Source organism: Aricia agestis, chromosome Z, assembly GCF_905147365.1.
Source record: "Aricia agestis chromosome Z, ilAriAges1.1, whole genome shotgun sequence".
NCBI lineage: Eukaryota > Metazoa > Arthropoda > Insecta > Lepidoptera > Lycaenidae > Aricia > Aricia agestis.
The window spans coordinates 26,845,976-26,862,973 of NC_056428.1; the positions used below are offsets into that span (position 1 = coordinate 26,845,976).

Here is a 16,998-nt window from a genome sequence, read left to right on the forward strand (position 1 = left end):
GTAGATCTGAATTTGAATATGAGATGTGTACCTGATAGATCCAAAATCACCACTGAATCCCTTACTAATACATTTTTTCCCTATTCGAGGTTCGCTATCTTTGTCTTTCATCTGAAGTTTCCAATGATACAGACTCAGACAAGCGCACCATATCTTATTATTTTATGTAAAAATTTAAATAAAAAAGGCAGAAATGAAAGTAGAATAAAATTCCATGACGTCATTTTGGTGACGTCATATTATGGCTATCTTTGCTTTTGATGTGTCAATAGACAATACTTACTGTTGGTATATTGATTTCCGTGCTAAATATTTTAATAGTTTAAATAATAATATAATTACTGATTTTTTATTAGTTCCATAAGAAAATTTACGTGAATAGGAGTAGCTGTAAAATTAGGCGCCGACGCTCGTGTATCATTACATAATACATTTCTATAAAATATTATCCTAGAAACTAGATCAATTTTAAGAAATAGTACCTACTGATGAATTTATACCCTAACACGCACGAGGAAAATTTCATAACAAGCTCAATGTAAGAGCTTGTTATCAAAATTTCCTCGTTGTCTACATACTTTTAAAAGCGGCACTCGGGCACTGCCGCGGTAAAGTTATTGCATATAATTTGTATCCACTTATGCAATTATAATTCGCATACGTCTAGTCGCACACACACAAATTCCGTGAAGTCTGCCGAATTGAAACGACGAGACAATGCACGGCAACGCCGCGGCACCAACCCGTGTGTCGGTCGGAGTTCGGGCTGTTAGGTTTATTTTCCTTACGGAATTTCTTGATTCCATCGCCGTGCTCAAAGCTCGCTATAAAAAGTAATGCAATAGCTTTAAAAAAACTCGGTTTTCCTCTCCATCATAATTGATCCACAGTACCTAGTATTATATCTTATCAATGCAGTAGCTTCATGAGATATTGCAAATTCCGATCTATGTAGACATGGTGATGTCATGGAAACTTCATGGAACTTCAATTATGATTATGTGTATATTTTTTTAATAAAGTCTAAAATTAACAGTGTTTTTTTATTGACCATGGTCCATGCATGAAAGATAAGACGTACAGTCCCGATAGTTAGTACCTACGAGGGCTGCTATTTATGTATCCGGAACTGGCCACTTACAAGAACAATATTTAAAAAGTAATTACAACATTTGAAAATAGAACTCTTTGGTTGAAGAATACATTTTGTTTCATGTGACTGTCAATTATTTTTCCATTGTGGCGTCATTTTGAAAATTGCGTGTCTTCATTTGCCATGGATTTAACGCGTGAACATTTTCGTGCAATGATTTACTACGATTTTCGGCGTGGGCTAAATCAACAACAGTGCTTTATTCAACTCACCGCAACTTTTGGAGATGAAGCACCATCAAAAACCAATGCTTATCACTGGTACAGTGAGTTTAATCGTGGGCGGTCTATGCTCACGGATGAAAATAAAGAAGGTCGCCCAAAAACAGCTGTTGTCCCACAAAATATAGATGCTGTGCGGGAACTAATAATGCGTGATCGTCATGTTACATATCGCGAGATAGAGGCGTCCTTAGGCATAAGTATGACGAGCATACATAAGATATTACACGAACATTTGGCTGTAAAAAAAATATGTTCGCGTTGGATTCCGCACAACTTGACAATCGATCAAAAACGGGCTCGTGTCGATTGGTGCAAAAAAATGATAAAAAAATACAACCGTGGTACGTCAAAAGCCGTTTATAATATCTACACAGGTGATGAATCTTGGATCTATGCATATGACCCCGAAACTAAACAACAGTCAACGGTGTGGGTGTTCCAAGATGAGCCGAAACCAACAAAAGTTACTCGTGCAAAAAGTACTTTGAAGCAAATGGTCGCCTGTTTTTTTGGAATTAATGGACATGTGGCTACAGTGCCATTAGAGAATCGTAAAACGGTTAATTCTGAATGGTATACGACCATTTGTTTACCAGAAGTCTTTGAAGAAATAAGAAAGGACAACCGACAACGCAGAATCATATTACATCACGACAATGCTAGCTGTCACACCTCAGCTGAAACAACTCAGTTTTTGGAGGGTCAAAAGATCAAATTGACTGGTCATCCGCCGTACAGCCCTGATTTGGCACCTAACGATTTCTTTTTATTTCCATACGCGAAGAACAAATTACGTGTTCAACGTTTTTCGAGCCGCGAAGAGGCTGTTGATGTTGAGGTAAACCTCTTTAGTGTAAGATGATGTTGGCCGTTCAGATTTTAGAAGATGTTTATTTCCTATGTTTTTGATATTTGACACCTTGTCTGTTTTAAGTGTTCTGTTGATTGTCTAAAGAAAACCATACTTTATGTACATTGCTTTTTATTAATTTCACAAAGTACTTCATTCCACCGGAGCCGAATTAGGATAGAAAACGACTCCCTGTAAAAGGTTATGTGCCCAGAACGTAAGAAGTACTAAAAATATTCATTATGGAATTAAGTAAAATGCAAATCTCAAAGTTGGATGGTACTAACTGGGTGCAGTGGCGATACAGGATGACTGCACTACTGAGAGGTATGGATGGGCTTATCGATATTGTGAATCGTAAAGTTAGTAAGTCAGAGAAGCCAGCAATCAACAGTGGCGATGCTACTGCTGCAGCGGCAATGGCCGAATACAAGAAGAATTTAGGAGAGTACTTGAAACTAGAAAGTACGGCTCTTTTATTGATTACGAACAATATTTCCGATGAAGCATTAGATAAGGTGATCAGGTTTTCAAGTCCAAGTGATGTCTGGGATGAACTACATCGGCTATATGACGGCGTGAACGATGACCGTCTGTATCACGCCTGTACGAGCCTATTTCAGTTAAAGATGGACATCTCAGACGACATTGCGACTCATGTATCCAAAGCGAAGAATTTGTGGCATAATCTAAATCAAGAGCTAGTTAAGGCTGATGATGGGAAGGAGCTGCCAGAAATACTACTTATATGCAAGATTTTGGATACATTGCCGGAAGGATATTTTTCCTTCAAGTCGAGTTGGTTAATGATGTCAAAGAAGGACAGAACTATAGACAATCTGACCAGTCAGCTTTGTGCCCATGAAAGGGCCTTGACGACAACCTCCAAGGAAGATACTGGATGCGTGTCAAGATCCACTGGTGAAGCTTTGATTGTTGACCGTACGCGAAGGTCTATAAAGAAAAAACCCAAAGCGTTTAAGTGTCATGCTTGTGGTGAAGTTGGGCACTTCAAGAAGGACTGCCCTAAAAAGGAACGGCGCGGAAAAGCAGGAATGACCAACATGATGGCTGTGCTGGTCAACGTCATTGATTGTAACACGGATCGGGATGAGTGGTACGTTGACAATGGCGCCACACATCACGTTACAATGAGAAGTGACTGGTTCCAGGATTTCGAGCGTTTCCAAGAACTACACATGGTAACCACTGCTGATGGGAAAGTGGTAGATGCGCTAGGAAAGGGTTCGATTCTTATGCAGACAAAGAAAAGAACATTCTTAATGAATGACGTGTGGCTAGTTCCGAAAGTCACGAAGAATCTTTTTTCGGTGCTCTCAGCACATGATATAAACACGGAAAGTTTGTTTACGTCACAAGGCACTACTTGCTCATTTAGCATTAAAGGAGAATTGTGCGTGACTGGAAGTAGACAAAAACATGGCGGTTTGTACAAACTGAACTGTAAACCGATTCAACCCAAGAAAATGGTGATGTTGAATGCAATTGACACGTTACAGCTTTACCACGAACGTATGGGTCATCAGGACAAACGCCATGTGAAGCGAGTAATAGAACGAGAACTTGATGTAAAGGCAAAGGACAGTGGGAGTCTATGCGAAGGATGCATTTTTGGAAAGACACATAGGAAGAAGTTTGGTGTCCGAGAAAAAGCTGTCAGTCCAGGAGAACGCATTCACTCTGATGTATGTGGTCCATTCCCACCAAGTTGTTCGAAGTCTCGGTATTTCGTTATATTCAAAGACGAATTCTCCAAGTACCGTTACGTGTACATCATGAAAAATAAATCGGAAGTACCTGAGTTACTAAGTCTGATGTTAGCAGATGCGAAGGCAGCAGGTCACCGAATTAAGGAATTCCTGAGTGATAACGGAGGCGAATTCGATAATGAAAAAGTACGTAAAGAATTGGACAAGTACGGAATACACCAACGGTTGGTTATGCCTTACACGCCTGAACAGAATGGCATTAGTGAAAGGGAAAACCGCACAATCGTGGAAATGGTTAGAGCAATGATGTATGCACATGAAGAACTTCCTCAAGTTTTATGGGCTGAGTTGGTGAAGACTGCGGTTTACATTTTGAACAGAACAGGCCCAACTTCTGTGGAAGATAAATCCCCATTCGAGCTGTGGTTTGGTAAGAAACCACAAATTAAACATTTGAGGATCGTCGGTTCTACGTGCTACGTGCATATTCCCAAACAAAAAAGGAAGAAAATGCAGAAAAAGGCACAAAAGTGCATCTTTATTGGCTATGACAACGACGATGGGTACAGACTTTGGAACAAGGAATCAAACTCTCTGGTACGATCTCGAGATGTCACATTCGATGAAAGACCCATAGAATCAAAAATTGACTCCGATGGTTCACAAGTGGAGAAAGATTTGACTGACCTGGAAGTTCCTTTATATGTTAGAAGGAAATCTACCTCTAATACTGATGTGAATGAGGACGTACTGGTTGAGAGGCACAGAGACATAGCCCAGGAAGAAAGCCAAGACGCTGTTGAAGCCCCTGTTGCCAGTGATGAGGTAGAATTAAGAAATGTACTTCCAGAGATGCCAGATGAAGATGAATCTATTGAATTAGGGGGGGAGAATGAGGAAAGAGATGAAGAACGAGTCAATGATGAAAATGAAGGGGAGATCATTGAGCAGTTAGCAAGACATGAGATGCTCTTAAGAGACCGCTCTCTCCTCAGACGCCCTGGTAAATTCAATGATTTCGTATCATATGTCGGTACAGATTCCTATGTAGAGCCTAACACGTACAAGGAAGCAATAGCCTGCCCTGATAAGGAGTTGTGGATTAAAGCTATGGAAAGCGAGATTGAATCCCTGAAAGAGAATAAGACATGGATTCTAGACAGGTTACCCAAGAATCGGAAAGCTATTCCATGCAAATGGGTTTATAAGGTAAAGCAAAACCCTGATGGTACAGTCAGCAAGTACAAAGCTCGACTAGTAGTAAAAGGCTTTCGACAAAGAAAGGGAGAAGACTACGACCAGACTTTTAGCCCTGTAGCCAAGATGGCAACAGTTCGAGCGGTATTGAGTATTGCAGCTAGTGAAGGCATGAAACTAAGTCAGTTCGATGTTTCAACAGCTTTTCTTTACGGATCTCTATCAGACGAAGAAATATATATGAAGCAGCCAGAAGGGTATGATGACGGGACGGGTCGAGTCTGCCTGCTAAAGAAAAGTTTATACGGTCTGAAGCAAGCTCCTCGTTGTTGGAACAGGACTATTCTGGATTTCTTCAAGGAAATTGGCTTTGAAGTCAGTGAGGCAGATCCATGCCTCTTCAAAAGAGACATTGGATACGAAAAGCTGATAGTGGCTCTCTATGTCGATGACGGGCTGGTCGCTGGTACAAGTGAAGGTGTAATTGAGAAGTTCCTTGAAAAACTAAAAGAGAGGTTCAAAATTACAACGAAGGCAATCTCGTATTTCCTGGGAATAGAGATAGAAACCAGAGAAGGTGGTGATATAAGAATCCACCAGACAGCCTATGTTAAGAAAATTTTGAAACGGTTTGGAATGCAAGAATGCAGGCCGGTATCCACTCCGATTGTTAAAGAAGAAGTAGTTCAGAAACCAGAGAAGGACGACGACTTTTTTATCAGGAACTACAGGCAAGTGGTTGGTGCACTCGCATATCTGATGGTTGGCACTAGACCCGATATCGCATACGCTGTGAGTGTGGTCTCCAGAAAACTTGAAAATCCCACTCCAACAGACTGCGTAAAGTTGAAGCGCATTCTACGCTATCTGCAGTATGCACCCGATTTGGGAATACTTTATAAAAGGAATTTTAAAAGAGGTAACATAGAATGTTATAGTGACGCCGACCACGGCGGAGATATTGCGACAGGAAGATCCACTTCTGGAGTGCTATGCCTATATGCTGGTGGAGCAGTATCGTGGCTCAGCCAGAGGCAACAAAGCGTTGCAATATCTACCACAGAAGCCGAGATAGTCGCTGCCAGTGAAGCTGCAAGAGAAAGCATTTGGCTAACTCGTCTTATTGGTAGTTTGGTAAAGACGGAAGGCCTACCTGTACTGTATGTAGACAACGAGGCAGCTGTACGTCTTGCTGAGAACCCTGAGTTTCACAGAAGGACAAAGCACATACACATTCGGCACTTTTTTGTACGAGAGCTAGTGGCGAATGGAACTATAACTGTGAAGAGGATCAGCACTGAGCTGCAGCTGGCAGATATTTTTACAAAGCCTCTTGCTAGGACTCGGTTTAAACATCTGGCGAACTGTCTTGGCCAGCACATCTAGAGAAGGTGTTGAGGTAAACCTCTTTAGTGTAAGATGGTGTTGGCCGTTCAGATTTTAGAAGATGTTTATTTCCTATGTTTTTGATATTTGACACCTTGTCTGTTTTAAGTGTTCTGTTGATTGTCTAAAGAAAACCATACTTTATGTACATTGCTTTTTATTAATTTCACAAAGTACTTCATTCCACCGGAGCCGAATTAGGATAGAAAACGACTCCCTGTAAAAGTTGATGCGTTCAAAATGCACGTTTTGGAGATACCTCAATCAGAATGGAAAAAGTGCTATGAAAATTGGTTCCAGCGTATGCAAAAGTGTGTCGATCATCGCGGCGAATATTTTGAAAAGCAATAAAACCATATTAAATGATATATATTTGTTTCTTTTTTTAATTCCGGATACATAAATAGCAGCCCTCGTATGGATTGTGGTTTGCTTGTTATTTCAGTAGAACAGAATATTAATCGCGCTATAGAAGTTTACTGAGTAACTATAAGTACTTCAGCTGAGTGCGGCTTCGGGCATATCAATGGAGAAGCAGGGCCGGATTTAAATTTTTGGCGCCCTTGGGCACCGAAAATGCCGCCCCATAATAAAATGTCACTAATGCCGCACATGCGTCTATCGTAGGTACGTACGTTCGTTTTGAGGCATGGGAGGAGTCGCAGGATGCCTTAGGTGTGTTTTGCGACCTCTCCAAGGCCTTCGATTGTGTTGAGCATGCTACATTGATCAGGAAATTGCGCCACTACGGAATTAAAGACTCTGCTCTCAGCCTTTTGACTTCTTACCGTAAAAATAGGACTCAAAGGGTTGAGGTAAATAGTAAAAGGTCCAAAGGAACCAAAATAGAATTAGGTGTCCCACAGGGATCTATATTAGGCCCATTTCTTTTTCTCATCTATATAAATGACTTACCTTATCTAGTTAAGGGTAATAATAATGAGATAGTGCTTTTTGCTGATGACACTTCACTTATTTTTAAAGTGAAGCGACAACAGTCGAACTACGACGAGGTTAACAGTGCTCTCTCAAAAATATTACATTGGTTTAATGTTAATAACTTACTTTTAAATTCTAGTAAAACTAAATGTATAAAGTTTACTTTGCCCAATGTTAGGCAAGTCCAAACCAATGTAGTATTAAATGATGAGAAGATGAATCTAGTAGACAACACTGTACCTATTCTTAGGTATTACACTTGATAGTAAATTACAGTGGGGTCCTCACATTGTTAATCTTGCAGGTAGGCTCAGTTCTGCAGCATATGCAGTCAGAAAAATTAGGGAAATTTCTGACGAAGACACGGCACGATTAGTATATTTTAGTTATTTTCATAGTAGGATGTCGTATGGAATCCTTTTATGGGGAAACGCTGCCGACATTAATACAATATTTGTGCTGCAGAAGCGAGCCATACGTTCTATTTATAAAATGTCTGCTTTAGAATCTCTGAGAGATAAGTTTAAAGAAATTGGTATTCTAACTGTTGCTTCTCAATACATTTTGGATAATGTAATATATGTTAGAAAAAATATAAGTAAATTTAAAGTTAAAAGTGACATTCACTCTAGGAATACTAGAAATAAGCACAAGCTAGATATGCCGGTGATCAGACTTAGTAAAGTCAGTAAATCTTTTAAAGGTCAATGTATGGGGTATACATTTACAACAATATCCCAGAAAACGTTCAAAATCTTTCCATTAATAAATTTAAAAAAGTAGTTAAAGAACGTTTGTGTGCCAAAGCCTATTATAAGGTCAATGATTTCATAAACGATGGCACACCTTGGGAGTAGGATGGCTTCTTGCAAGGCTACTTCTTCATTATTATAGGACTTATAATTATGTATGTGGATATTGTATATAATATTTAGTTACAAAATTGTAAACTTTATTTTAAAAGATTAATTTTTTTCTCACTTTTTTTGGTGAAAAAGCGGGCCCCGTGCGAGTTTCTTACGCCGGTTTTTCTCGCCGGGTTAGTTCCCGAACCGGTGGTAGGCATCATGTAGGACATTCTGAAAACATTTATTTTAAATTTATTCAGAAATCAAACAATTACCATTGGACGTTACACGCAGCTCGTTCAAATGGTATCATTTTAAGCACGAAGCACTACGACGCAGGTGCGGCCCGGGCATTAAAGTAATGAAGATTTTCAATTTTTAAATTTGACTCGAATTTCATGAATATTCTTTAAACACTTTTATATAATATGATTGATAAAATAATAAATAAATAATTGATAAAATAATAAAAACAATTCTAAATTAAAATGACTCTAAAAAATTTTCGCCACTTTCCGAATTTTTCCGCCCCAGAAAATTTGCCGCCCTGGGTACTAGCCCCGACTTAAATCTGCCACTGGCTGGAAGCCTAGCTTCATATTATTCCTATCGTGGTTCTGTAAACTTTTGTGCAAGATGTAAGATGGTCATGTGGATGATTCAGAATTCAGATGATTCAGATGGTCAAACTTTTTTTTTTATGAAATAAGGGGGCATACGAGCAAACGGGTCACCTGATCGAAAGCAACTTCCGTCGCCCATGGACACTCGCAGCATCAGAAGAGCTGCAGGTGCGTTGCCGGCCTTTTAAGGGGTAATAGGGGAGGGTAGGGAATGGAATAGGGGAGGGTACGGAAGGGAATAGGGGAGGGTACGGAAGGAAATAGGGGAGGGTAGGGAAAGGAAAAGGGTAGGGGATTGGGCCTCCGGTAAACTCACTCACTCGGCGAAACACAGCGGAAGCGCTGTTTCACGCCGGTTTTCTGTGAGGACGTGGTATTTCTCCGGTCGAGCCGGTCCATTCGTGCCGAAGCATGGCTCTCCCACGTCAAAACTAGGCGAAACGAAATTAGTAAATATGAGTAGATTTTCTTAACTAAGGCGTAGGTAGAATGTTCCCGCCACTAGAACCAATTTATGCGACGTTTACAACACGCGCGCGGCTCATAAATAATATGTTTTGACTTCCACTAATTGTGGAAGCAAATTGCTCTGGTATTTGGAATATAAATTTTGCGTACCTACACGTTCAACTAGGCAAAGAATTTTAAACTACGGAGTACAATGCTGCCCTGGTAATCGAGAGGGCAGCAGAAAAGGCGGTTTCGAGAAAACGCGCGCAAAGTTTTTGTCACAATTTGAGCGTTTGTGACAAAAGGAAGGAAAGGAATGGAAAAAATGTGCTTTTTAAAGTAGAATAGCATTGTTTTAACATTTTTAATAGGGTTGATCTAAAACATCACAAATCTTGTCTTCACTACCATCTTATATCTTTAAACGAGCAATTCTTGTATTATATAATATTATGTAGGTAAGGTCAGGTGGGGTAAGAGAAACATACTTACTTTACTGGTTTTTGAACATTTTGGCCTTCAGCTATCAAAATTATGCATTTATTTCGATATTAATTGAAACAAATCTTCGCTTTTGAAATATACTTACATTTTTTTTGACACAGAACTATACGTAACTATACGTACGGTACGTATAATTACGGCACAATTTAGCAACAAAGCTAGGTCATAAAAAAGTTATTTTTTATGACCTTGCTTTGTATTGCTATTATAACACTCGATATTTTTAAGTAATTACTCATGTTTTTATTAAGTGTTTTTATAGTATGTATTAATCATTTTCTTTGCGTTAAAGGGAATGAAACCTTCCCTAGTTTCCCTCCTCCTAGAGTCCCTCCTCCTTTTTGGAAGTCGGCTAAAAAGGAAACAAATTTTAAATATTTAAGGACAAGTAAGATGGATAGTAATGGGGGGGGGGGGGGTGCGGACCCCCAGGAAACCCCCCTTATATACGCCCATGGCTTTTCACAGATTGTTGAAATTGTTGGCATGGCTTGTTGAAAAAATGTGTTGTTACTGCACAATATAGGTACTTTTATTTTATTTTATTTGCGCGTAAACTATTCAGTTGATTTTGATGAATTTCGGTATGGAGATACTTTGAGTCTCGTTAAAGGACAAGGGAATTCAAGGGAATAGGGATACTTTTTGTCCCGGAAAATGTACGGTACCCGCACAATAAACTTTTATGATTTTTGCCTAAACTTTTTAATCTACTTACTCTTTAATACTCAAGTTTCCGTTGAACTTGCAAATAAATGTAACACCAAAATACAAAAACACAATCAATCAAATAGTTTGGGATGAGGGCACGACGGCAAGGAAAGATTTTTTATAAATATATACCAATCTGAGTTCAACAATCATTAAAACAGGACAACGTCTGTTCTGTGGTCTGTTGGGTCAGCTAGTTAATAATAAAATTTAAATAAATAATTATGAGGAGCTCCCATACAAAAACACAATTTTACCTATTTTTGCTCTATAATGGTATGGAAGTCGGAACCCTTCGTGCACGAGTCCAACTCGCACTTGGCCGTTTTTTATTGTACCGTGTACTGTAAAAGGGCTATTCGCCCTCACTGCAGATTGGTTCACACTCGGTGTTGCCGGCCGGAAACACCGAGTGTGAACCAATCAGTGAAGCCCATTCACTGCAGGACTGCCGTGCAGTCCTGCCGTGAATGGGCCCTTTTACAGTACTCTGGTCTCCAACGCAACAGCTATTTCAAAATGTTTTTATCAATATTATTAGGTTAGGGACTATTTTTGGACGTACTTCATTAGATTGGAAGTGGAAAATCCCGAGATTAATTATGTAACGGCAAATACGTGGGCTGTACTACAATGTAAATCAATACTCCTGAGGCCCTGGCTGTTGCCCACGGCTCAGGTGCTCCAGGTAAACAAAATTTATACATTACAGGGTTGCAAGAGAGCTAAATACAAATGACCAATATAAATATTAAATTAATGAATAATGCTACAAAAATGTACTATCGAGGAAATTGATTCCTACGCAGTTGACGTACCTACCTAGGTACGTCAAGTGGACAGTGGTTGGGTAATGTCAATTTCTAGGTTGTTATAAAACTATCTAGGTAGTTATAAAAAACTGTTTTGTATAAAAACATTGTCAATTTTTATAATTACTAGCCTAGCTGGCCTGCCAACGTTGTATATTTAGTATGTGGAGTGTTTTAGTATCAATATAAAAATCGGCCAGGTGCAAGTTGGACTCACGCACGAAGGTATCCGTAGGTACCATTATATCTACAGGGTGTAACAAAAATAGGTGATAATACTTTAGGGTATGTACGTGTTCCTTGTAGAGAGTTGTCTATAAGGAACACATACACACCCTAAAGTATTATCACTTATTTTTGTTACACCTTGTATAAAGCAAAAATGGAATGAAATATGTGTTTATTTTGTATAGGATCCTCCCTTAATTATTAATTCAGCACTTTTGTGGGATGGATAAAAACTGCGAAACTCGCGTCAGATTCTCATGCTGATTGAAAAAAGTAAGACGGTTGGAGAGTAGTGTTGTAACATCGAAATCGAATAATCGACCAATCGATTGTCTTTTTTCGATTGTCGATATTTTTTAAGCGATTGTAACCGATATGAAACCGTCATTCATAGACCACGCGTGACGCCTGGCCACTAGTGCGCTCCCGGCCTAAAAAGGTCTACAAATATATACTAGTAATCTGTGAAAAAGGCTCAACTGCAGCTTGCCCGGCCGCACATTGTCCGAAATGTCTGATCAGAAACAGTTGAACGTCCGCACTGTCTCTTACATTTTGTAGTGTGCGGGGTGGCAGTCCAGCGAAATTCAACTGTTTCTGATCAGAATTCGGACAATGTGCGGCCGGGCAAGCTGCAGTTGAGCCTTTTTAGGCCGGGCACGCACTAGCGGCCATCGAAAGCGCGTCACGCGTGGTTTTTGGCGGTTTCATACTAACTAGAGATCGCCCAATGGTCGAAATTCTACCTTACTTGCAACGACATTAGGGCTACTACCTATATTTTGTAAAAAATATTGACCTCATCATACTTTTTTCAATTCTTGTCTCTGGGACTCAGCTGATCTCAGACTGGCCGTTTAAGCTTTGTCTAATAGTATCTAAATTTAAATAAAAAAAACAATAATCCATTTTCAATTTGTCAACTGGTTGTCAACAGACTTCAACCATAAATAAAAGAGTATAATTCGTATGTATAGGCTTGTCACTCAAAAATCTGTCATTTTTCCTAGTAGTAGTGTCGTAGTGTGTGTAACGTTTTATTTGTTAAAAATATATATTATGATAAAAGCATAATTTTAAAATAATATTAGCTCGATGCACTCCTTCACCATATAAACTATAACTGTGCGAAATTTCATGCACTTAGGTTTTTCGTAAAAAGGGTTACAAAGTTTTTCTCTCACGTATTAATATATAGATAGATAGTCCAATTAGTATAGTAAGTTCACCTCGGAATTCGAGATACCCAGCTGTAAGTCTGTAAATATTTGTATATTGACACCCTAAACAAGACTTGCAACCCCAATTGCAAGTCTTGTTTAGGGTGTAGTATTTAGTTGGGCAATGCGAAACAATTCTCTGCAGCCTATCAGGATTTTTTTCCTTAAATTTTGGTTTTTCTATGTTTAATTCCACGAAATTCATAACGTATTTCCTGTGTAAGCGTAGTCCATAAGTTTAGCTATTAAATAAGAACTTCTTTATATTCATAGGATATTCACATGAGAAGTATTGGTTAGATTAGTGTGAAAGCCCGGGAAAAACTAAAATGGCTGTCATTTTACAACCGTGAGAGAGAGAAATAATTTAAGAGCGAATTTATTGAGGAAATATGCCATACATCACGACATTAAAGGATCAGACAGTGGTGTCGCGACACATTGAATATGGCGCGTTTTCGACCGGAGGCACCGGTTAACCTGAAGTGATACTTTGACCGCGCGCTATCCGCCCTCTTTATCGGAAACGGTTCACCGTATAAAAAATTTTTTTGAACAGAAGTTGTAGAGAATTTTGTATTCTACATCATGTTTATAAATACAAATAGCAAAAAATCCATAGGAAATGAAATATTTACAAAAAAAGTGCAAAAACTTATTTTTGTGACCTTTTGACGTTGAAATTTATTAGTTGCGCACACCCTACCAAGTTTTGAGACAACATTTAGGGTTGCAATGTCAATATACAAATATTTACAGACTTACAGCTGGGTATCTCGAATTCCGAGGTTCCTACCTAATTTAAGTCTTATTTGACTGGACCATAAGGTGATTATCTCGATGGCCGTCGCGCGCGCCGCTAGTGCGCACCCGGGCTTAGAGGATTTCGCGCACAAACACTGTGATACGAGAATTTTATATATTAGAATCATTAGAATTTAAGCGCTTATTCCATTTGACTAAATTTAGAAGTTCTAATTAGGATCCTAAAAAGAAGACTAATTAGAAGCTTCTGATTCCACTTGTCCTAATTTCGTAACTAAATCAGTTGTGACCGAGCGGCGACTTCGGCCAGACGTGTTCTTAATGGCTCCAGTTCTGTCAAAGCAACAAAAAATTGACCTTCTCGTAGGCAATAAAATAAATAAAAGGCGAAAAAGATAGATGAAAGAATTTTTGCTCCACGAAAAATGATCAAACTTGAACTCTCTGAACTACTTGGAACCAGCAGACTTTAGAAATTACATACGAATAGATTCCAGGGTCCCTAAACAAAATCCAAGCGTTTTCCGTGGTGCAAGCGTTTTCCGCTCACGCTATTGTGGCTCCGCGCATTTTAAAGGCTACCTACCACATGTGTGCTCGTAGCCTTAAGTAGAATATTAATATTATGTTATCTGGATTTGACTTATCTGCATTCAAGTGTCAAACGTAAAAATTGAATTATTTTTGTAATTTTTGAACGATTTTATAAAAAAAATTTATAGGTAAATTGAACTTTTGTATCTCTGGACTACCATATTTAATATTATCAAAATATTACAAATACTTATTTCTCCGATTTCTGTTTTACTGTAATTTACAGGTAAAGTACATGACATTGACATTTGAAAGGGTTCATACTTCATTCATGAATAGTACAGCGGCCATTATTATTTTGCGGCCACTACAAAATACGCACTGTAGGTACATACTCTGTCAAAACTCAAAACCTAATTAATCATAATTTACTACTTTGTACTTATTTATTGGGAATACCTAGCTCAAAACTGCTGGCAACATTACCCAGGTCCGCTCACCGCTGATCGATCACAAATTTGGTTTGGAAATGTCAAACAAACAAAACAGCGGTCAAGACAGCGGAGTTGTGTGTGCTATGTGTACATGAAGGTGTAACAGGTAAGAATATATTGATTTATTTAGTTAACCAAATTTCCTCCCGGCTTACTTATTCACGGTTGTATCACAAGTGACATTCGGTTTTGTCGCAGTCTGCTGCTGTAAGCCGCCGCGAACGGAAGTGCAATGAATTCCGTCTGCTACAACGGGGGCAACGACAGACTAATACACGAAGCTGATCAATTAATATCGTATATCGAACGTGGCTCCAACGTCCTCAAATTTTATCCACGGAAGCGGCCTGAACGCCGTTTCCTGTCGGTTCGCCGAGAAACCCACCAGGTCATCTGGTACAGAAATGGGACAGCGAACCAAAGACAAGCGTTCGAAGGAGCCCTGGATATCCGAGACATAAAAGAAGTGCGCCTCGGTAAATCCTCCAAAGAATTTGAAAGATGGCCCGATGAAACAAAGAGGCTAGAAAACTCCAAATGCTTCACTATTTACTTCGGCGTAGAGTTCAAACTTCGATCCGTGTCATTTGCAGGTAAAATTTTCAGCAGTGTTTATGGTAATAATAGATTTATGAGTCAAATTGTAGCCGTGAATTGTTGAGTCAAGGTTACGAATGCAGCTGCTATGCATATTTATTGGTGTTGGTGTTGTTCAGCATTTAAAATTAGTTTAGTTTGTATTTTAGCTCAAACGGATAAGGAATGTGAAGCTTGGAGGCAAGGACTGAAGTTTTTGATCGATGAAGCCATCAATGCATCATACCCGTTGCTGATAGAGAGATGGCTGCGGAAAGAGTTTTACGTCATAGAAAATCCACATGAAAAGTAAGTTTTGTTATGTTTTAAAAGTCATTTATAGCAACATAATATATCATAATTATATTATGTTGCTTGAGAACAAAAATTGCTTTTTGGTGCTAAAAGTTGCATTAATTTTTGTACTTATTAAAAAATATAGACCAGGGGTCACCAATAACTTTCGCCCAGGGTCCATTTTAAGACATGAAATGACCTGTACGTTCCATACATTTTATATAAAAAAAAATATTAAACATAGGTAATTGCGGAAATTACAAAGGTATTTTTAGATATCAATGAGAAAAGTAACCATTTTTTGTTGCTAATTATTATCTCTCTGAAGTTTGGAGTGAAATATTGGTGCAAGCTATTATAGAAATTGACATTAAATCCTGGAGATTTTGAAGTCCTAAGATGAACGAAGATCATCTTCGACCATGCTTGGTCCGCACACAATGGGTCAGCGGTCCGGATGTGGACCGCAGTCCTCCATTTGGTGACCCCTGATATAGATATGTAGTTGTGTAACTGTTATGTAGTTGTGTAACTGTTACTTTAGCAACTTAGGTCTTTGTGTTTCAAATACCTCATACTCATTAAATTTTACCCATCAATCCCCAAGCGTCACCCCTCTGCAACAATTGAAAATCTATTGTGAATGCGATTCCTACAATCAAGGTATTACTATTAATCTATATATATAAAAGAAAGTCGTGTTTGTTACAACACTTATAACTCGAGAACGGCTGGACCGATTGCCATGGTTTTTGATTTGTTGGATTTGTTTCCATCCCGAATAGCAGAATACATCTTAAAAACAATGAAAACTCGATATGTGTAATGATTAATGAATACTTTATCATTTCAATAGATGCTGATTTGTTTATTACATGTCAAACATTTGTTGTCCAATCCTGTCAAATAGTGTAACAACTATTTTTTTTTGGAGCTTATGGCCTGGTTGCTGAGACCTTTAGCCCGGCCGCACATTGTCCGAAATTTCTGATACGAAACATTTGAACGTCGGCCGGACCGCCACACCGCACACTACGTCGGAAGCTGGCTGAACCGGCAAGACTAGACGATAAAGTACGAGACGTCATCTTGCAGGAGTCAAAGGGCGAAGAAGGTCATGACAAATTTACCGGCGAAAATTACCAGCAGAGTCACCGGGAATTTTTATAATTTTGTAATTTAGAAGACAAGACTTATTTTATTACTTATTGATTATGTTTATTTTTATGAAGCATTTTTAAAATAGGTTTTGATGATTATTGCGCACATGTTGCCTCCCCCGGGAGTGTATTTATTTTTTGTAAAATGTCTACAAAGTTCAGGTACTGTTATATTTGTTTGTTTTAGACATTAATTTTCGAAAAAATTTTATTAACCGAAAATAATACCTAAGATTGCCATTATTGGTTCCGCCACCAGAGCCATTGTGCTCCCTGCTTTATGGCGAAACACTAGAA

The 16,998-nt window shown here is 38.8% G+C and overlaps 1 protein-coding gene across 4 annotated transcripts in view; it reads left to right on the plus strand.

Moving 5' to 3' along the window:
- The first annotated feature begins 14,582 nt into the window (after positions 1 to 14,582).
- Positions 14,583 to 16,998, plus strand: part of LOC121738739 (1-phosphatidylinositol 4,5-bisphosphate phosphodiesterase gamma-1) — a 31,022-nt gene continuing 28,606 nt past the window's right edge. For 2 of the 4 annotated variants that reach the window (XM_042130971.1, XM_042130974.1), the window contains exons 1-3: positions 14,583 to 14,774; positions 14,867 to 15,261; positions 15,403 to 15,553. In XM_042130971.1, the coding sequence (XP_041986905.1) occupies positions 14,901 to 15,261; positions 15,403 to 15,553 (512 nt within the window). In that variant the 5' untranslated portion in view covers positions 14,583 to 14,774; positions 14,867 to 14,900. The remainder of the gene's footprint in view (positions 14,775 to 14,866; positions 15,262 to 15,402; positions 15,554 to 16,998) is intronic. The other 2 variants (XM_042130973.1, XM_042130975.1) reach the window with 1 other exon arrangement.